The sequence below is a fragment of the Cinclus cinclus genome, chromosome 6 (assembly GCF_963662255.1).
Source record: "Cinclus cinclus chromosome 6, bCinCin1.1, whole genome shotgun sequence".
NCBI lineage: Eukaryota > Metazoa > Chordata > Aves > Passeriformes > Cinclidae > Cinclus > Cinclus cinclus.
The window spans coordinates 11,365,664-11,387,407 of record NC_085051.1 but is presented as its reverse complement, the minus strand read 5'-3'; the positions used below and the strand labels follow the sequence as shown (position 1 = coordinate 11,387,407).

The following is a 21,744-nucleotide window of genomic DNA, read 5'->3' as shown; positions in this document are numbered from 1 at the left end:
GAAGACATGGAGTAGAACATTTCAGCTGATTAAAAATTTTGTACTGAACTTTGCTCCTTGAATCTTACGAACATTCTGTAGGTAACAGGTTATTCCATCCTCTCTGAAGAATCTGTAGGAAAGGTGTTAGCAGTCTAATTTGTGATCTCTCTGAAAGAGGAAATAAAGGTCTGTGTGATGTTGCAGGGCTGCAGTCTCCCTGGTGGGAGGGCTCAGATGGCTGAAGCGCTCTGGTGATGGATCCAGGCTCTTTAAAAGGGCCAAGTGGGGAAGGAGAGCAGCAGGAGCTGTCCTTCCTGTGGGAACAGCAGGACTGCACAGGGCTTTGAAGATGGCTCAGACCAGTGTGGGTACTGAGGTGGTGACTGTCTGCCATAAGGTCAGGATGAGGAAGAAGATGAAGCCTTCTTCCAACAACTGGAACGAGCCTTGTGTTCACAGGCCCACATCCTCATGAGGAATTCCAGCATCCTCATTATCTGCCAGAAGGGCATCATCACAACAGGGCATGTGAGGAGCATTCAGGAGTTCAGGGATGGCAACAGGCAATCTAGAGCAGGTTTCTGAGCAGCTGGCCAAGTGAGACACTTTGCAGAGCCTCAGTTGCCAAGAAGAATTAGTTGGGAATGTGAATGTTTGGAGCAGATTTCAGGAGTCTCCATCCTTAGATATATTCAGAACCCATTTGGACATGGTTGCAAGCAATCTGCTGCAGCTGACACTATTTTATGCTGAGAGTACTGTCTCCCCATCCATCCTGTGCAGTGTTCTTTTGACAATTTGGAATAGAATTGGATCTGTAACAAAAGGGAGGTGATTTAAAAGGACAGACTGTATAAAATAGCCTCAATTGCTTTGCATAGAGTTGTGACAGTGCTGATGTCTGGGCTTCTGCCTCTGTGCTCAGTCTGCTTGAATGTTTCTTGCATGTCAGTGTATGAAGGAGCCTCTGCGAGGGGTTTCAGTTGCCTCCTGAAGCTGTGCTGTTTCTTTTCCTCTAGTCATGCCAGAAGGGAGAGTAGAACCTAGCTCACAGTGCTCCCATTAGCGTGATCAAAGTACGTGTACAGCAGATCAGACGCTTTCCTTCGTTTTCAAAAAGTGCTCATTCTAAGGACATTTAATTGTTGTTTGGCCTTCCCATGAACTTATATTTGAAGGTGGTTCTGATTTATAACTCATTTCCCTTAGGAACAGATCTAGCACTTTAGATATAATCCAGGACTTGTCTACTAATTTGGTCATTTTACCACTGTGCTTCTATTTTAAATTAATTTTTATTTGACTAAATAGTCAAGCTTTTACATTTGCTATGTACAAGTAAATACGTTTGACTGTTTCTATCATGATTTTCAGTTATTTATTTTTAGTTTATTTATTGAGGACTCAGAAATACATAGCACAGCAAAGCAAAGGGAAACAAAAGAAACCTGTCAGAATCAGCTCACGCTTGATAGCAAAATGAAATGTGTAGCTTCTCTGATCCATTTTGGCTGTTGCATTTTTTTAGTATATGGTTGGGGTTTTTTAATTTTTTTTCCTCTTTCGCTTAAGATTGTCTTGCAAGGACATGGAACAAGAGTGACTGCAAAATCTCAACAGACTGGAGAGAAAGCCTTTCGCTGTGATTATGATGGCTGTGGAAAACTGTACACAACAGCTCACCATCTTAAGGTGATGAGATGTAAAATGTGCATTGCTACTTTGTAGGTATGATTTTTTGGGAAAGATTATGTGGTTAAAAGTAATAGAAATTGAGAGAGAGCCAGTTGCAATGGAGCTGTTATTGGATTGATTTTACTGTAATTTGTGGCGCTCAGCTGAGTTTACTTGGTGTTCTGTGATCATGTTCAACTGTTATATTGCCAGCACGTTGAGGTTATTTCCACCAGTAGTGTCACAGAAATTCTGGAATCCAGCATTCACTTTGCCTACTTTACATGTATGCAAGATCATGCAAAAATTCCACTTTTTGAAATATTTCACCGTGATAGTACAAAGCAAGACTCTTCAAAAGTAATGTTCAAAGTGAAAAGCTGGAACATCTTTTCTTCACAGATGGCAACTTCTTAATTCTCTTCCTTTTTCAAATTAAGTAAAGGAATTACTGAAATGGTAAATGGTATGGGGCTGTTCACATTCCAGCTGAGGCTGGCACAATCCTGGATGATGAGGTAACCTCCTCACAGTGCTGCTTTGTCTCTGACTGCAGGAGTCAGTGACTGGCTGGCTTTATGACTCACTTGCTAAAGTGATGTCCTTGCTGTAGAGGTTTCATGCAATGTAAGAGCATCATTGGAAGCATTCAATGGAGTTAAAATCAGATAGAGAGTGGCCTCTGAGGCATATTTGCCTCCTGTCTTTAATGTAGTGCATGATGGCAACTCTGCATGTATTTACAGAAGGGTTTGTGCCAAACTGACTGGCAAGATCAGGTTAGACCATGGAAAGAGGCACCTTTAGCTTTAGGGAAAGTGTTGTTACCATAGTTCATTATTTTTTCATCACTGATATAAACAGACACTTCAGTGTGAATCTTAGTACAATGAATAAAATATGTTGGCTTTGAGAATAAACTTTCTGTGCTGAAGTAACCAGAGACAACATTTCATTAAGTCACTGTATTGGATGTCAACAGGTGCATGAAAGGTCTCACACAGGAGACAGACCATACCAGTGTGAACATCCTGGATGTGGCAAAGCCTTTGCAACAGGTAATCTTTTGCAGACTAGCTTCTCCTGCTTGTTAGTGTTTGTCTGTGAATAAAGTAAGTTTTTAATATTGCCTTTTTTAACTGCTAAGTTGGTTGGGAGAACTGGGGGAAAAAAGTCACCTTTTCAGCTAGTGAAATTCAGGTTCATTTTCTAAAATGGCTGTTTCAGGCTTCTTTAGTCATTGTCTTTTGAGAGAAATGTTGAAAGGAAGATCTTGGTTAAGTGCTCATTGCAAAATAATTTATTGAGGGTGTGATCCAAAGTTCACTTCAGACTGGTAGAGTTTTTGATGATGACTTCCTAAAGGTAATCTTAAAGAGAATGAGTATCTATGACTGTTCTTGGTTAGCACCTGTATATGTGATTTTACTGCTGACTTTGTTAGTGGTTATTGCTTTTCTGATGAGCAAATAATTAAGTCATTTTGATGACAGTAGTGGGAAGAGGTAAAAACTAGATGGAATCCATCAATGGCTTCCTAAGAAGGCATAATAAATATTTGTCCACATTATAATAATTGCAGTTTATCCTTCTGAGGGATAGGATAAACCTTATGGAAATGTATTTTCTTCAAAAATAAAGCATCCAAGAATTTCTAAATTGTTATCCAGAGTTCTGCTGCTCTGTAGGGTAGAATGAAGAGTTTGCGAAGAATGAAAGAGTAGATTTTACTCATCAAGGTTCCTGATGGGCATGGCAAGCAGAGCTTTTGCTGGTGATGGTTTTTGAGTACCCTGTTGTGCTCGTGCTGTGATAACACCCTTTGTGATCCCAGGGTATGGGTTAAAGAGTCACGTGCGAACACACACTGGGGAAAAGCCTTACCGGTGCACAGAGGAGAACTGCACCAAATCCTTCAAGACTTCTGGAGACCTGCAGAAGCACATCCGGACCCACACAGGTACTGTCAGCACACACCTCTTTTTTTTAATTCACCTGGGTGGATTTTCAGAGTTTTCTCTCTCCTCATTCTGTGACTTTATACTGATAAAATCAGCCTGTGTATATTCTCTTTCTAAAGCCCAGTGAGCTCCTTTTCTGCAAATCCAGCATGCTTTGCTTGGAAAAGGTGCTTAAGCATTCACACTGCTATTGCAAATGCTCTGACTTTTAGCAGTGCATCACTTACATTGTCACCGAGTCACTCACTGCCTTTGCAATTTGATCTGCAGCTGTAACAGAACAAGGAACTTTTCCTCAGTAATCTGTCTTGCCTTCTAGAAATGGCTTCAGTGTTGCTCAGTTTTGGTGCTTCAATACAACTCTCATGCCAGCTTCATGAGGGTTGATATTCAGAGCTTGTTATCCTCATTTCCCATCTCTTCCTCTAGCTGAAAAACAAAAATATTATAGAAAACCAACTCTTACTAAAACCTGCAAAGGTACAAAAAATAAAATCTTAGATTTTGTCTAAAAACATTAAATTGAAGGCCAAACCACAAATTCTAGACAGCACACACTGCACTCTGCAAAACTGTGGGTGCACACATGTGTAAACAAGTTTGCACAATGTCTTATTTGTGCCTGTGGTCTTCCAAAAAAAAAAATCAAAAAAGAAACAACCCTTAAATGTAGGAAGAACAATCTATAACTTGCTAACCTATTCCATTAAATATATTTATATCTCTGCTAGAACACTGACAGGCTTTTCCACTGAACTGTCTGAATCTTTGTGAGTCAATAAGAAAAAATAAAAGGAATAGTGGTTTGGTTTTTTTTCAGATTAGAAATACTAATAATAATGGGGGAGTGGGATGTAAATATAGGCAATAAAAATTATAAAAAGTCAGGCTTCAATTAAGATATTTCTGCTTTTTTTGGACTTCGATTCACAACAAGATTCTGTTGGGATTAGTGTTATCTTGATTTTTAAACATCAGGGTGAACACATGTCACTTCTAGAAGAGAACTGCATCAAGTACAGACTGTGAACTGAAAGGTTTCTGTAGCACAGATAACTTTATTAGCTGTGGACTGTTTTCTTTCTTTTCTTATAGCCACAGAAGGTGTGTGATAATTTAATCTCTGTTTAGCAACTGAGACAAAAAATTTGAGCCAGCCCTATGTAACCTACCCACCTGAACAGTATTAGTAATAGCATCATCATCTCCCAGCAGACCAGAGGCCAGAAGTGTCTAATTTTTGAGATTTACGAGTGTTTGAGGAAGCTGAAGAACGAGAGGAGAATTGCAGCAGCTGCTCTGTGCAGGCGGACAGAGCAGTGCGCTCATGCCTTGAGCAGGCGGCGGCCGCGCACCCGGGGGAGGCAGCTCTGGGCTCTCCCATGGCTCGGAAACATTTCCCTTCCTTCAGCAGGGACAGCAGGGGCAGCGCTTTCTTCACTTTCTGCCTGCTTTGACCACAAGTGGCTTTTCCCCCTCTGTCAGCAGAGTCAAGTGTGGCTTTCGGCGCCATCAGGTGCTTGTGTCGGCTTTGTGCGGGATTTCCCCAGACACATTCCCCAGACACGGCTCTGGGGTCAGAAAAGCTGCTGCGGGTGGTACCTCGTGCGGCGCTGGGGTAGAGCTTCGAGGCTTTGCATTTCTGGAGCTGGAATTCTCTGTCACCTGGAAACAGGTCGCTTTGCTAGGAAGGACATTAGAATTTGAAAAGGCTCCTTCAGGGACCGGTCTGGTGACATTCCTGCAGGCACTGTCGGAGAGCTGATCTGTTGTGGTTTCCAGTGCAGGGTCTGTTGCTGGGTGGGGTTGGCTCTGCTGCTTTCAGACGTGTTTGGGGTCCGGGCTGAAGCCAGGATTAGGGGAGCCATGGTAACACAACACCGAGGCGGACGGGGAGTAGCGCTGCCTTTGGCAGGAAGCTGGAGAACCTTCCCAAAACAGCTGCCCCAAGGAGTGAATAATAGCTTCCTCTGCCAAGGAGCGGACTGCTTTGGAGTTTCGTGGTATTGCTGTCTATCAGGATTTGTTCTTTTATTTTTAAGTACCTATTGTTGTGTCTGTGGTGTTCTGCTCTGTCTTGCTCTCAGATTCTGCTCTTTGGTAATCGGCGCGGTGTGTGGAATGTACTTGGCTCTAGAAGTGGCACATTACAGTAGGACAGCCTGTCAGTGGCTCAGACTTCTCCAAATTTAACCCCCTCTGCTCTCCTTCTCCGCGTGCTTTGATAAATCTGAAAGGTCAGGGTTATTGCAGTATTATTGGTTGGCCTTTTCTGCTATTCACAGTGAAATGCTTTGGTGCAGTGATGTAAGTTATTGTGCTTGAACATATATTACACGAAGAGACTTACTCTTGAAGAACCTGCTATTTGTATGTGTGATTTGGTTTGGTCTGGGGGTTTGAAACTTGAGTTTCATGGCTGCTTCTCTCTAGAAAGTTTGTTCTTTTTAAAGGTTAAATGCTTTCTACAACAAGTTTTACTAATCCATGTTTATCCCACTTAGATGTTAAATCATGAAGGTGTTTTTTTCCATTTGAAGAATTAACATCTGTCAAATGTCAATGGTATGATGCACTTGGTTTGGATAATATATGTATGAATTGGGGAGGTTGTTAAATAGTTGTTAGATTATGAGCAGTCTGAAAGCTAATCCCAAGCAACTGAGTCAGTTCTATACATGTTAAAGTATTAATCTAAATGCTTTCAGGTCTGATTTTCCTGAATTTTGTTAGTTTTGGCTAAACTAGAACACACCACAGTGGCATGTTCATGGTATTTCTAACTGAGGATCTCAAAGATAAAATTAGGTAGCTTTCGCTTCCTACACTCAAGTCTAAGTGTAATTTAGGATTTTCATTGTTTTGTAACCTTTACATGTGTACCTTTTCTTGTCTTCTTTTTCAGGTGAAAGGCCTTTTAAGTGTCCCTTTGAAGGATGTGGCAGGTCATTCACAACATCTAATATTAGAAAGGTTCACATCAGGACACATACAGGAGAAAGGCCTTATTACTGTACAGAGCCAGGATGTGGGAGAGCTTTTGCCAGTGCAACTAATTATAAGAATCATGTGAGAATACACACAGGTACATGAGAGATTTATTGTATTTTGAAGTGGAATCTGCTTGGGAGAGGCTGTGTCATTCTTGTGATCAGTGTTTTGGCGAGTTAATTGGGTATAGTCATGTTTAAATGACTTGGCTTGGTAATTCTGTTTGGGCCTCCTCTCCCCTCAGCTGAGGACATTTAAGCAGTTAGATTGCCCACCTTGCTGTCAAGGCAGAGTAGTTTTGGTTTGGATACCAAGTTTTTTAAGCTGGACATTGGGCTGAATCTTTATTATGATTCTGGGGCTTGCCTCCCTTGTGAGCTGTTTCTTAAATAAATACCAGTAAAGGACAAGTCTGAGCTTAACTTTGGCTCACTGTTATGAGTCACACTTTCATCCCAGCTGTATCTTCCTTGCTGCTGGAACTGTGGTCAAAACTTCTTTTTTTTATAGACTGGATGTGAAAATACTTATCTAACTTGATTTTCAGAGTTAGTGAGCAGAAATAATAAGCAAAAATTTGAAGATCTTAAAATGCAAAAGCCAGTGATAGCCATATCAGCTTGGTAGCATTATATATTTTATAGAAACAAAGACAAGCTTCATAGAGGGACGTTTTGTATCTCAGTTTATATTTTTAGTGTGCTATGTAACGTGGACACTTGCTTAATTGATTTTTAAATGGAAGGTGTTTCTATATGAAACCATAATTGTTTATACACATGCATCCTATGGATTTCCTCAGAGCTTTCAATACTCAAAAGTGATACTGGTCAATCAATATACCTGATCATCGAGGAGAACTATGGGGCTTCCAGTAACAAAAGAAGAAAATTCTCAATACAATGAGAAACTGTAATTGCAGCTTTCAGCCTGTATCATTCTGCCTTCATCAGAAGGATGTTTTAGATGGAATGATAGGGAGAAAAATGGGCCCAACTTGTACTGGCAGTAATTCTTGAAAAGACAGTAAAATGTTGCATTGATGAACTTCGTGAGCCTGAGCTTCTTTGTTGCCTTTGAAATTAAGGTATGGTTGGTAATGAAGGTTTGTCCCTAAATATAATTTGCTGACAATTTTTCCTGTGCATCCTGAATAAATATTCTCTTTATACCTTTTGTTTTCCCGTGCAGGGGAGAAGCCCTATGTCTGTACAGTTCCTGGCTGTGATAAACGTTTCACAGAGTATTCCAGTTTATACAAACATCATGTTGTACATACTCATTCCAAACCATACAACTGCAATCACTGCGGGAAGACCTACAAGCAGATCTCTACCCTTGCTATGCACAAACGGACAGCACACAATGACACAGAGCCCATTGAGGAAGAACAAGAGGCTTTCTTTGAGCCACCTCCAGGTTAGAATTACAACCTTTGAATCTCTAGTTGTTAAAAAAAAAAAAGAAAAGGCTGGATGATATTTTGCTGGGGGGTTTTGATAGCCAGTGAAATTAAAGCATAGGTAAAAAGTTAAAGTACTTAACAAGGTATCTTAATTGCTCTGTAAGACTTGTTAGGGTAGTAGGCAACTTGTAAACAGAAATTGCACGGTACTTGTCCAGATAATAAACTCATTTATAGCAGTCAGGGGATTAAAAGGGTAATTTGAGTTGCAGTCTCAGCAAACCTGCTGAAAACATGAATGTGGGGAAGGGACCAGAGAGACTATAAACTGATTACAGCTTACTGGACTTTTGTTAGGGATTTTTCAAAGAGTATGTATATATAAAACACCATGGCTGGTAACAATATTTTGTGTAGGAGTAAAGGCCCTGCCTTGAGAAAAAAAAAATCTGTTTTTGCAGCACAGTGATATGGGCTGGTTTTGCTGTAGCTTAGAGCAGTATCTGTAAACTTTCTTAGAGGCAGAGATGAAAAGGAGCTGCTGTGCTGCAGTACTCTGCATACTACAGAGTATGCTGTTCATGCTATCCTGAGTATTGGATCCTAAGATCATAAAGGATCAGACTGAGGAAAATACTGTGATAGGACAAACACTTGTAAAATTGTGATTTTTAAATGTGCCTGAAGATAGAAAATATCCACACAAACTGTTCTGGTTAGAAAAGCTGTTTTGCTACATGTTTGTGGGAAACTGCACTGAATGCTTCAAGTAGACTTGCTATAATTTAATTCCTTCCTTTAAAGGAGTGATAACATTCATTTGGTGAGGTTAAACATTTATCAAGATAATGAATTGACTTAAATCTTCACACAAAGGCATCATTATGTTCTTCTGTATGTTTGTTAATTAATAACTTTAAAAAAAGAAAATCCAGTTGTGTTTGCATGGAATCCCTTGCATGAAGAGATTAACATTTAATGAATATATTAGAAATGTACAAACTAAATGTGTATGTAGTACTTATGTGTCTTTAGACTCATTGCCAGAAGATTATACCCCTCATTCCCAAAATAAGACTTTCTGACTTTCCTCTGGTATCTTCTTTTATTTTTCTCATCTTTCCACTAAATTTAAAACCTTAAGACAAGACTGGGACTTAATCCTTGTTGTTTGCTCTCCTGCAGCCATTTGGAGTATGTGAAGTATCCTCTTGCCTTCTTTGTATCCAATAGGTCAGGGTGAAGATGTGCTCAAAGGCTCCCAGATCACCTACGTGACAGGTGTGGAGGGGGAAGATGTCATTTCTGCACAGGTTGCTACAGTTACTCAGTCAGGATTAGGCCAACAAGTAGCACTAATATCCCAGGATGGAACCCAACATGTAAGTAACTACAGCGGTCAAGTGCTGACACAATCCTGCTGAGAATTGAGGCTCAGGTTTGTAGCTTCTGAAATCACACAGGGTTCTTGATAAATGTTTGTGGGCTTCTTAAAGAAAGAAGCTTCTTTGGAGCTGTGTCAGGATATGTTTAGGGTTGTGCCTGCTGTGGAATACCTAAGTGAAACCACATATTCTGACATGTGAGACTGTATTAATACAAAGGCAGGGGATTGGTCTCTCCTTGTTATCCTTGTCACTCTGAAAAGGGCTGTTTTAATAATGGCTTTATATGCAGCCTGTTTCTGAGGCTTCTCACAATTCCAAGATTATGCTGTTAACATCTGATGGGCATCTTCACTGTCTTCTCTGCACACACTTTGGGGGGTTGAGGGGTGGGAAGTCTTTCCACTCCAGGTGCTTCCTTGACAAGCAGTTTGGTTGGTAGTGTGCAGTTTCTAACATAAAGTAAAGAATAAGGAGTCCTTTGATACTGTTTTCCACTTGAACATGCCTATGGCTGTCTTTTTTTTAAGGTTTTGCATGGATACATATTTTTAAGGAATTCATATGAAATTAATTTGGAAGGGGATTTTAGCACAACTCTCTTGATTCACTGTGGCAGTATATTGAAGGCTTTTGGGAAAAAGTTTCTGTATGAGCTGGCAGGGCAGCTGAAATACCAGTAACATATGGAAGATATATTCTGAATTTAGACTGAAATAAAATATCCAAGGGGCCTGTTATATTGCCAGCTCTGGCCATTGTAGCAATACTAAGTAACTGGCATTTTTACCTTCTAAAATGAGGGCCTGCAGAAACCTTGACATAGAATTCTTACATTTAAATTATCTTTCAGCTTGACTTCAGTTCTGGGATTTATTACCTTGTAAATCAAACATGAAATTATATCTGATGCCCTAATGCATTTATACTGGAGACATCAGTAATTTATATAATTAATTTGTTATGGATTGTTTATTTGTGGTTTAAATTCTAAGCCCTCGTAGGGCTCTTTAGTATTTCCATCAAGATCAAAGTATGTCAGGTGATAGAGCTTTGAATCCCATTGACCTCTGTGTAAGACACATGCATAGATAATCTATCGTGCTGTTATTTGGGATACTCTCTGATTAACATGGAACTGTAGGCTCTGGGATTAAGTATGAGCCTCTTTCAAATTCTTTTGTGTGAACAGGTAAGTGTATCTGAAAGGTCATGAACTGGTAGATCCCAGCCACGAGGAGGTGGAATGAGGGCTCTGACTGGAGCAGCAGTCAAAGCCTGCCTTGGCTCAGGAGTTGCTGTGTGTTGCAGGTGAACATTTCCCAGGCAGACATGCAGGCCATCGGCAATACCATCACCATGGTGACACAAGATGGCACCACCATCACGGTCCCTGCCCACGACGCCGTCATCTCCTCTGCGGGAACGCACTCCGTGGCCATGGTCACTGCAGAGGGCACCGAGGGCCAGCAGGTGAGACACGCTGTCCTGCACACCTGTCCCGTCCCTTTAGGAGCGGGAATCGCTCAGGGAATTCCCTGAGCCGTCACGCTTCCGGCGTTGATGTACGTTTGTCTCGGCAAGGGTCTCCAGCACCTGGCCAACACATTCCCCTCGTAAGTGTTCTGCTCTAGTGCTGTACCTCAGCTGATGGTGGAATGTTTTAAAAACAAATGGGCACCAAGAAGAAAAATCTGAGGTACCACTCCAGTGGTTCATTTAGCTGTCTGTAAAATAAGACCTAGAAATGCCAAGCATTTTTCCCCAATGACACTTAGTAAATGAGTGGCAGAACTAAGAATAGAATCCAGTATGAACTGTGATTTCATTGGTTAATATCATGGGACTGTAATTTATTTGGCAGATGGGAAATATTTGTGTAAGTATATATCTGTGGGTTGGTTTTTAATGTACAGATAAAGCAGCCAACTTTTTAGTACAAATACGATGTTAAGTTAAAATGTATTCTACTGTTCTGAAATTGCACCACATGAAAATGAAGGTACTTGTTAATCTCTGTGTAAGTAGTCACAATGTTCACTTTCTAAATTGCTGCAGTCCTGAGGATGTTTATATTTTAAGAGCTAGTGGATAATTTGGAGAACACAATTATGGCAGCTTTTCTTTCACACAATACCATTATGCTCATGAGCGATCCCAGCTTTGAATGCAACTGTGAAGGCAGTGGTGGCACGAGGTGAGGAGCAGGAACAGATCTGCCAGGCAGGTGATTCTGTCCCTTTGTCCTGAAGGTTGCAATTGTGGCCCAAGACTTAGCAGCGTTTCACAGTGCCTCCTCAGAAATGGGACACCAGCAGCACGGACACCATCTAGTGACTACAGAAACTAGACCTGTTACATTGTTGGCTACATCCAATGGGACACAAATTGCAGTACAGGTAAGATGGGGATAATCTGGGGGCTTTTTGGAGTGTTTCTTACTTCTAGACCTGGAAGCTACCTTGTCAGTTAATAAAATTATTTGAATAAGCTTGATTTCCCTGAAAAAAAAATAGCCCACAAACATATGATCTCATATTTAAAATAATGTTTAGGGATAGGAAGAGAAATAAACAGCATCTGATTTTCTAAATCTACTTGTAGAACTCCAGAAAAAGGGGAAGGCTGGGGGAGGGCCAAACTTCAGGTCAGTTGAGTTGTTCATGGACTCACAGGTTTCTCACAGCTGAAAAAGTGCTTTGGTTTATCTTTCAGCTTTACATATAGGGTTGGCACATATAAAGCCAAACTCTCATGGATAAATTGCTATGAACTGACAAAATTAGCAAATTTGTTATTTGAACCTTGAAATGCTAACAGCAAAATAGTGCAAACAGTTATATGGAAAGATTAATAATCAGAAATCTCTGAAAATAGTGACCTTCTGTTGTGTGCAAAACCAGCACAGTACAAGCCGTCTCTGTAAATAGCTCCTCACATTGTTCAAACACTGTCAGGAAAAGGTAATTTCTAGGTATGAAAGAGCTCAGATTGAAAGGAATAGTATTAATATCCTCAAGCAGAAATGAGAGATTGTTATTTTACCCTTTGTTAAATGGAAAGTAGCATGTCAGATGCTGTTGAAAGTTGAGAAGCTCTGAATTCAGAACTCCTCTCTTTTGAGCTAAGTTGGCACTAATCAAAACTGCCTGTAAGAGAAACCAGGTCAGAAAGGCAATTGTTTGCATGAGAGCGAGAAAAAAGTAACTTGCACCATCAGCAGTGGGTCCTTTGAATGAAAAGAAAACAGGCACTCTCTGCACAGGCCCCTCTTCTGTTACCAGCAATGGAACATTAACTTAAGTCTCTTTACATTAATTAAACTTAAAATACACAAATAGAAGAGAAAGAATGCAAAATTAAAAGCTGTTGATTTTTTTTTTTTTTGGTACTTTGATACTAAGGAATTAATCCATTTGGTTTCTAAGTACTGGTAAAGCCTGTAGCCTGGCAGTCCTATTGAAGCCCTAACTAGGTGAAAACAAGAGTTCTTTATTTTAGTGGATCCAAAATGTGATATGCAGTGACTGTAAAAATAACAAGAGGTTCTTGGAATTGTCCCATTAGGTCACACAATTTGGTTTTACCTTTCACACTCTGATGTGTTTCTCCAGAGCCAATAGGTAATGAATGGCCAGCTTTACATTTTTTGTGAAGTTGAGGTTGTCTTCAGTGTTCCTATGAACATATTATAAAACTCCATGGATTCCTTACCAAAATTGTGTCAAGTTGTCTTTATTCAGGATTGATTATCTTGCTTCTGATAGTACCAGATAATTTCCTCTCTGAACTAACTGTAGAATCAAACAATGTCATCACAACAGCTTTTTTAAGCAGTTGGGATTCTGCAAGAAGTGTACACTTTTTCTATAAATTAATGTCACGTGGTGTTCCAAAGAGCTGTAGAGTCAGAGTCAGAATTAAGAAAATTAAATTAAGAAATTAAGAGTCAGAATTAAGAAAACTGAAAATGTTTGTTTGCCTTACCAGCGATAAAATGTAATGCAACAGCCACTGTGACTTCTGCAAGCCTTGTGTGAGCTTTGTAATATCTGCCAAGTAAAATATCACCTACTTTGTGGGTCATGAAGTGTGTTTATCATGCAGCAGTTCTTTGAAGCACATGTATTTGGTAGTTACATAGAAACCCAGTGTAATCACCTATGAGCAGCTATCTTAATTGTCATTTTGATTAGATAACTGCTGTTATATATTACCCAGGAGAGGTGTGACAATACTCATCACACTTATTTAGGGTGCAGTATTGTTTGATATCTAGATCTTTACTTTCAGATCTTTTTTGATGCATTTATTATCCAAGTGTAACATTTTGGATTTCTTTCTGTTTAAATGCATTTGTTTCAGCTTGGAGAACAACAGTCTCTGGAAGAAGCCATTAGAATAGCCTCCAGAATACAGCAGGGAGAAACACCAGGGATTGATGATTAACTTCCAGAACTGCTACCAGAACAATAGAGTGAAAGGTATTTTATTTTCAACCAACAAAGGTCCATGCCAGCAACAGCCCATAAAAACTTTGAAGTCCCCCACTCACTGATACTGTGTACACACTTTATGCAAGAGTGAAGAACATTTTCTAAGTTTTGTGTACATAACCCTTGGAATGGACTGACATCATCTACTTCCAACCGTTGCGTTCAGGAATATGGAATTAGGATTATATAGTAAACTTCCTTGTTATCCTTTCTTCAGATTTCAGACTGGTCTACAAGCAAGTAAAAAACAGAAGTATTGGAATTAATTTTTAATGTCATGTACAAATAATGAAGGCATTACTGAAGATTTCAGCTGTTTAAATAACCATTTCAGGAACCCTGACAAGTAATAAAGGCAACAAAGCCTTTTTAAATTGCATTCCATTAATGGAAAAGTCTTGGATTTTGAGCCTACTACTGTAAATCTTCGTATTTTGATTTGTTTCATACAGATTTGAATACTCTTTAGATTATCTGCCCGATCTCATTCATTGTAAATACTGACTGTTAATGCTGGAAGTGCTAATTATATTATCTTTAAATTGGATTATGTACAAAGAACTGGTTGTTCAATATTAAAGAAAGTAAATCTAATGATTTTGTTTCTTTACATATTTTACTTAAGATGTTACTCTCAAATTATTATGCAATAAAATATAGCAAGATTGTATTGTTTAGATAGGATGATATTGTCGTGTGACGTATTGTTTTACCTCTTACTGAGACTGAAGTTCAAATTATTTATTTACGGCCTTGTATAAATTTTTCCAAAGTTTATTTATCATAAACTTAATTTTTTTACATTAATTTTGATTGTAACCCACTATAGTGTATTAAGTAAATACTGGTAATAGTTCTTTCAGACATTCTAAAACACTACAAGAGTGATTTTCACTAAAAGGTGAAGTTACCCATTTTCAAGAGAACTATTTTCAAATGGTGTATTTGCAGCAAAAGTACAAGTACTAATAGTCTATTTTCAACAGTTCTGAGTGCCTGCTGCTACCATTCAGTTCCTAGGATGTGCTGATAATCAGTGCTTTTGAAAATCAGGACACAAGTTACTAGAAAAAAGGGATTAATGTTGATGTAAGTACAATGCTCCTCTCCAACTATCATTCTCTAAAGGAAAAAAATCCATTGTAGATATGTTGATAACACACAGCAAAATGTAACTTTCAAATTTTTTTAATATGAAGAAGTGTTTTTACTCTTGTTAGCAAGCTGGTTAAGCAAATTAAAAATTTTTGGCTTCCTGTAAGATTCAGTGCTCATTTTAGATTGGCATCAAGAGCACTTCTGAAACTGAAGCCTCACCTTTTGCCTTCTCGAGGGAAGGACTGAGCATCCTCTGGACAAAATCTCTATTAAAGAATCCCAAGTATTGTGAGGTGCACATCCTACATGAAAAACTAAAGTCCAGAACTAAGTACCTTGAATTATTTGACCTCAGAAAGGCCAAGTTTGAATAGAATGAGCCAATTTATTGTGAATTACTGTATCAGTGTGGGTTGCAGCCTTTTATGTTTTCTACACAGAAGCCAGCTGTAAAGTGCAGTGAGAGAATACAGTACTGTGGGATAGATGGGGACAAAAGCAAAGGCTATTCTCTGCATAAATTACAAAGTAAAACTTGAAACATTGAGGTTGTCTGTAACTTTTGTATAGGATTGAGGTTGCTTGCTCACTTAGGTGCCAGTTTTCCTGAAATGTTGTAAATCTTGATATCCCATGGAGATAAATGTACTATGCAAGGAGGATTAATTGCCTGTCAACTAGATCAGTTTCTTAGTACTTATCACCTTTTAGAAATTAAAGTTGTATCATTTGATGTGAATGTTCAAGGTTTTTTTTTGTTTTGTTTTGTTTTCTTAAATTTCACTGCTAATAGTTTCTGGAAACGGTGACTGGAAAGGTGGCTTTGACTTAGCAAAGAAATAACTTCAGTTCTTACTTCTTCTGATTTCCCAGGACATTTCCTGACCACTGTACAAATGTGAGTATTCTTTCTCTTTCATAGAAGTTGTTTTGCTGCAACGTGTTCATTCACAACCAGCTCAGTCAGGTAAACTGTAGTATTTTTAAAATTATTTCTGTGGCTTGTACCTTACCGGTTACTCTTGCAAAACTCCCAAGTCCAAAGGTGGTGCTTCCACGTTTTGCTAGCTATCTCTACAAAGGAAAACTTAGTGAATAAATAAGATAGAGTGACTTAGACTGCTTAGTGTTTAAAGAAAAGCTGAGGTGATTGTGTGCCTTAGCTGCAAGGCCTGCCTTCGTAACAGACTCATCTTCTGTGTGGAGAGACCTTGGTGATTTTTCCATTCAGCCAGGAGTGGAAGGAGCTGTTTTGGTAGCTGATGCTGCACGTTGGCATTGGAAGGTTCTGTAGTGGTTTAGAAAGGAAAAGATCGGGTTAGATAGGTAGGAAAACTGGCAAAAGGGATTTCAGGAAAAGGAAGAAAATGCCAGGACTGGGTGTTTGGCAGTAGAAATCTCTATACTTTACCCACAGATTGTACTCCTCTTTGGCACACTAGAAAGAAGTAACTTGTAAAAGATGAACCCTGTAAAGTAAATCAGCTCAGTATATCACTGCCTCTTACCGACTGACTCCCACATTTCCAGTCACCATTTTTCTCTTCCATTTCAATTCCGGGCCTATACCGATTCTCCCCACGAAGGAATAAGCCCAAAGTCTTTCAGGACCTCGCAGTCAAGGTCCTTTTCCCTGTTACGTATTTCTCCTGTTTTTCCCTTTACTATAGTAAAGCAGTGCTATCTTCTGATAGTAAAAGAGGTGATTATTCTCGGTGCTCCAGGCTGATGACCTCTTGTGCCAGACACACTCTGCATAACAACAGGACGGCTTTTGCCCTCAAGGGCTAATGGTTCTCGTAGGAGTAAATGCTGCTGTAAACAGCCCTGGTCCCTGCCGGTGTGATTAACCCAGCCCAGCTGACCGATACCGCAGATCTGGGTGTGAGACGGGCACGGGGTGTGGTGTCTGCTCACACCAGGGCAGGACGGCTGAGCTCGGAAGGCTCCTCCTAAACTTTGCTCCGGCTCCTGACCCTCCTCACCCCTCAAATACTGCCGACATTTGTCTCACTCTGCTCTGGTTTATGTGAGGATTGTGCTGTAGCAGCGACATCCCTCTGCACCGCTGTGCTCTCCCCAGTGCGCTCAGGGAGCCTTCCCCAGGGGCAGGAAGCCATTTATTTAATCGCTATTTAGCCACCAAGGAAAGATGGTGTGGAGTAAGGATCAGATCGAAAATGTTTCTGAATCTGGCAACTTCAGTTCTAGAGCTGTTGAGATTTATCAGACTCTGAACTTTAGGCTGACCAAGATGCAGAAGTGCCCCATAACAAACCTGTTCTGTTCACTATGAATTTGTCATTGAATGAAAACAGATTTTCTGTGTAATTTTCAAACAGCACAGGTGAAATGTCATTAATATTTGGGTGGTATGCAAACTGATTTTCTTAAGCAGTAAGGTTTTGAGAGACTAGAAATGACAGGTAGCTCGTGTCCTATTCAGCTGTTAACTTAGAGTTAAAACAAAGCTCTAAATGATGTATTTATTCAGCATGCATCAATTTTGTCTTGAAAAAATGGAAATTGCCTTGTCTTTGCAGATGCATAAAATCAAACTCCAGCCCCTTGTTTATAATAAAGTACTCCTACTTTTTTTTTATTTGCAAAGTATATATTTGAACACCATTTTCCTGAAAGCATCCTGTGCTCTATAGATAAAAACCTTCTAAGGCATAGACACCTATGACAACAAAACAAAAATCAAGAACCATTTTAGTTCTTTTGTTGGAGGTAATGAACTGCACTCCGAGGCAGAGAATCAAGTATTTTTCCTTGCTGTGTGTATTGTAAAATGCCCCATCAGTTTGGCATTCCTTTGATTCTATTTTTCATTCTGCTGGTGAAGTTTACTTGGCTAGAGGAAAATCTAACAATCTCATTAGGCCATCACCATTAGCACTAAGTGGCTGACACCTTACCCTATCAGGAACAGGGTGATACCAGACTTTCTAACTGAGGGTTATATTCAGAGCAGACTTTAATTATCCCAATAAACATACAAGCTTATATCAATTATCCTAATAAACACAGAAGCCTGTATCAACAAGTGAGCACTTACTCCTACGCAGTCTGTGTATTTATCTCTGCTGGAAATGTGACCCTCTTAAATCCAATCCATCTCAGGTTCTGAAACAATAAGAGGTTTTCTTTGGGTTATTAGCGTTCTGTTTAATTATTTGCAGCGTTTTGCTCACAGGAATGACAAACCATTTACACTTTCACATTTACACACAAGTAATTGTGTGGAACTTTTCCTATAAGTAAAAAGTATCTTATGTGGTTGTCAACGCCCCCAGTGTTTTACCCTTTCTTTTGTTTAAATCCATCATCAGCCTTTAGGTTGATTGGCTGCCACTTTTTAGTTATTTTTGAAGAGCCTTTTAGACTCTCCATGGTGTTACTGCTTGGTTCTGTAGAATTTGCTGAGAGGTTTCCTGAACCAGAATCTTAGTGAGGGAGGACAAGGGGAAGAGGCTGACTTCCCAACATCTGACAGGTCTGCTGGCACAACAGAAACTACCCACAGGGATGTTAAGACCTCCTGGAGACACAACAATGGTCCAAAGCTACATCTCCAGCGAGGTTTTTGCCTTGGTGTAGGGCTAATTCTGATTTGAATATAGGTTGTAACGACTGAAAAATCTGAAAGTGCAAGAATGGTGTGTGGAACAGATGGGATTAGCTATTTTTGTTTTTAAACAGATACATTCAAGACAGTAAGAGACAGGTTTTTTAAAAAATCTTTTTATCTGCACACCTAAAAATGTTTGTAAAATGTCTTACCTTAAATGATGCACATAATATATTATTAAAAGAAGAGTAGTAGATTTGAAAAAAGGCAGAGTACCTCTTTTACAGTTTTGCATTTTCCCTGAAGGAGAAAAAGGAAACAGGTTAGGGATGGAGGTAAATTAGTAGTACAGTGACTACTTAGTTTCTCTGCATTAGACATTGTGGGGTTTTTAATTGCTGGTACAAAATCTTTCTATTTTGATAATTTTAACTTGGCCTCAACAGAGGAATGGGACATTCTTATTGTACCTGTTTCAGTCGTGGCAGTCATTGTGTCTCTTCCACTTTTCAGATGTTTTGGAGGAAATTTTTTACCTGAATAGAACTCTCAGGAACAGATTGTTTTGCCATTTTCTTGTTAAGCAGATTTCAAGTGTTGAGAGGCAGACTTACAAGCAAAAAAAGGGGAGTCACAAAAAACTGTCATGAGTGTGTGCTCTCATAAACATAGAGAATAACTGAATTGTATGTGACTGCTTGGCACAACCTGTACTCTTTAAATGTACTTTGTACATTTTAACTTCTGAGTACCTTCAGATCTTCCCTGAAATTCTGAGATTTTGGATCCAGAAGCTCTTCTTTACTTTGTGGAAACCATAGTGCTGTCAAATTCCCCTTCCTAGTCTCTACCTTGTTCTCTTGCATTTATTATTTAGAGTTCCTGGGTGAATAAATCCCTGAGAAATGTCCTCTCTGCCTGCAGACTATAGACTAAAAAGAGAACAAGGATTGGCAGCACCAGCTATTGGCATGTTTTTGGATATACAAAGTCCATTTTTGATGGGAAACTTATATAACTCGGACCTTGTAATTGAAGAGAAAGAGGTTGCCAGCTAACAGCAGCTGTTAGCAGCACAATCCCAGATAAAATAATCTTTAAACTGCTCACCTTTAGGCTGTCAGTGGCCCAGACACAACATCTCCCAGTTGGCACATTCCCACTGGGAGCTGTTGTCCCTGTATATGCCAAGTCTTGTGTGAACACTGGAATGGCATCACTGGCATGGGTGATAAGCACACTGGTCCCTGGGTACCTGCTGAAAACCAAGATAAAAGCTGGGAAAACAGCAAAGATCTCTCTCTGCTCTCAGTTCTCCACCAATGGCCTTGGCACAGGTGGCTGTAGTGTTTCTGTTTTTCATAAAAGCAACTTGACCTTCTTCCTCTTCTGCCCTTTCCCTCCATGTACACCTCTCATGGTAAGGTGAACTCTCATAATAAGGTGAATTATGCTGGCTGATGTACAATGGGTTTCAGCCAGATTTTGGCAGAACTCTTCCAATTTGATGGAAGTGGTTTTGCAGGATTCTGGATGAGCTTGCAAGTGCAGGAATCCTGACAAGATGGCAATGCCACTTCTCTGGCAGTTCTGACAGCCAGACAAATTGGCCATTGTTCTATTTCTTCCCCATTCACCATTATTTGACTTCCCCTGCTACCCACAAAAGTTGGAAACAATGGTTTCCTTGAGTTTGAAAACTCCTAGTTAAAAGCAGCTGTTTGCCTGTGAGTGTGCACTGCTCCAGATAAACATTTCCAGTAGCAAAATCTTCAGTGCACCTTAAAAACAAGTATTATAAAAAGGAAAAGAAGCCAATTTTGCAAATACATACCCTGAAAACCGTTAATTTGTAGGAATATCAGTCAGGCACTGCCTTGACATCAGTTTGTGTGCTGTTACATCTACTTGGAAGAACCAGGGCTTGAGTCTGCAAGATCTGTAGCAGTAGAAAGGTGCAATTTAATCAGCTTCAGAGAATTTGGGATGATTTGGCTCAGAGAGAGTGGCACAGTGGAAAAGCCTGCAGTGCTCCTCCTCACTCAGCTTTCTCCCCCTGTGGTGGTGTCCATTGCTCAAGAGCTCTTTGGGAATTGGCTCTGTGGGGCTCTTTAGGTAGGCTGCTCCTAGGGCTCCTCATGCTCGTTGCAGGTGTCCCAGGAGACAGGGAGCAGAGCTCCACAATCAGTCTGGTTAAAAGTCATCTCTGCAACACAGGTGTTCATGGTCCTGTCAGACTACAGCAAAGAGCAATGGTGCAAGTTCAGAGCCTGTGAACTCTGACATAGTGGCTGTGCATTTAGTTAGCTACATCCTTATTCAGTACGTTGCTCTCTTAATTGCAAATAAACTTTCTTTTAAAATCACTGTGTTACTGTTTTTTCCTTATTTTGCTATTCTTTTTTTCTTTCCTCTCCTGTCTTCTCTTCAGAAATATTTCTTCTCTGTACAAACACCGAGTTGTTCTACTTGATTTTGTCCCACTAAACTGTTCCAGTGATTAGTAATTCATTTCTTAAACTCAATTACCACGGGGCTTCTGAACTTCAGTTTGTCACTTGCTGTCACCAAATACCTGTGTCTGTAAACTCCAGAAAGCGTGAGTTATATTAGGCTCAGTTTGGGAAGGAAACTGCAAGTTTTGACATTACAGGGGGAGGGCTTTATTGAAAGCTTACAGTCTATAAACTTTTTCAAAGAAAAGGAAACTTCATATATGACTGAAGCAAGCCACAGATAGTGGCTAGGAAGTTTTGAGTCACTTTATAAGAATTACTTTACATCTCCCTCTGTGGGCTTTGAATGGAGAAAGAGGTGGTGGAGATTCTAAATTTAAATAGCCTTCTCTTACATCATCTGTTCTAAAACTCGAATGCTTCAGTTAGTACTTGCTATACAGGGCATCTCATAAAAAAAAAATCAATATTGTAATGGGATGTTATTGTGGTTCTAAATTATTGCACACCAAGTGCAGTCATACTTGGCTTGATGTAGTTCTATCTCTGTTCCATTTTCACTGGTTATGTTGGCTACTTTCAGTTTTCTGAAACCTGTTTTCAGCTTTCCCCAAAATGCAAATCTCAAAACTTGCATTCCTGTGGCTCATCACCAGGACAGCTCTCTGCAAAGACACAGGTATTTTCAGACAGAAGAGGTTAAGGAAGGAGGAATTGCCAGA

The 21,744-nt window shown here is 39.8% G+C and overlaps 1 protein-coding gene across 6 annotated transcripts in view; it reads left to right on the top strand.

The window, feature by feature from the left end:
- Positions 1 to 15,799, top strand: part of ZNF143 (zinc finger protein 143) — a 37,476-nt gene extending 21,677 nt beyond the window's left edge. For 5 of the 6 annotated variants that reach the window (XM_062494185.1, XM_062494186.1, XM_062494187.1 and 2 more), the window contains 9 exons: positions 1,555 to 1,674; positions 2,639 to 2,714; positions 3,491 to 3,616; positions 6,523 to 6,702; positions 7,800 to 8,027; positions 9,247 to 9,395; positions 10,710 to 10,871; positions 11,651 to 11,797; positions 13,764 to 14,578. In XM_062494185.1, the coding sequence (XP_062350169.1) occupies positions 1,555 to 1,674; positions 2,639 to 2,714; positions 3,491 to 3,616; positions 6,523 to 6,702; positions 7,800 to 8,027; positions 9,247 to 9,395; positions 10,710 to 10,871; positions 11,651 to 11,797; positions 13,764 to 13,847 (1,272 nt within the window). In that variant the 3' untranslated portion in view covers positions 13,848 to 14,578. Of the gene's footprint in view, positions 1 to 1,554; positions 1,675 to 2,638; positions 2,715 to 3,490; positions 3,617 to 6,522; positions 6,703 to 7,799; positions 8,028 to 9,246; positions 9,396 to 10,709; positions 10,872 to 11,650; positions 11,798 to 13,763; positions 14,579 to 15,785 lie in introns of those variants that run through there. The other variant, XM_062494184.1, reaches the window with a different exon arrangement.
- The last annotated feature ends 5,945 nt before the right edge of the window (positions 15,800 to 21,744 follow it).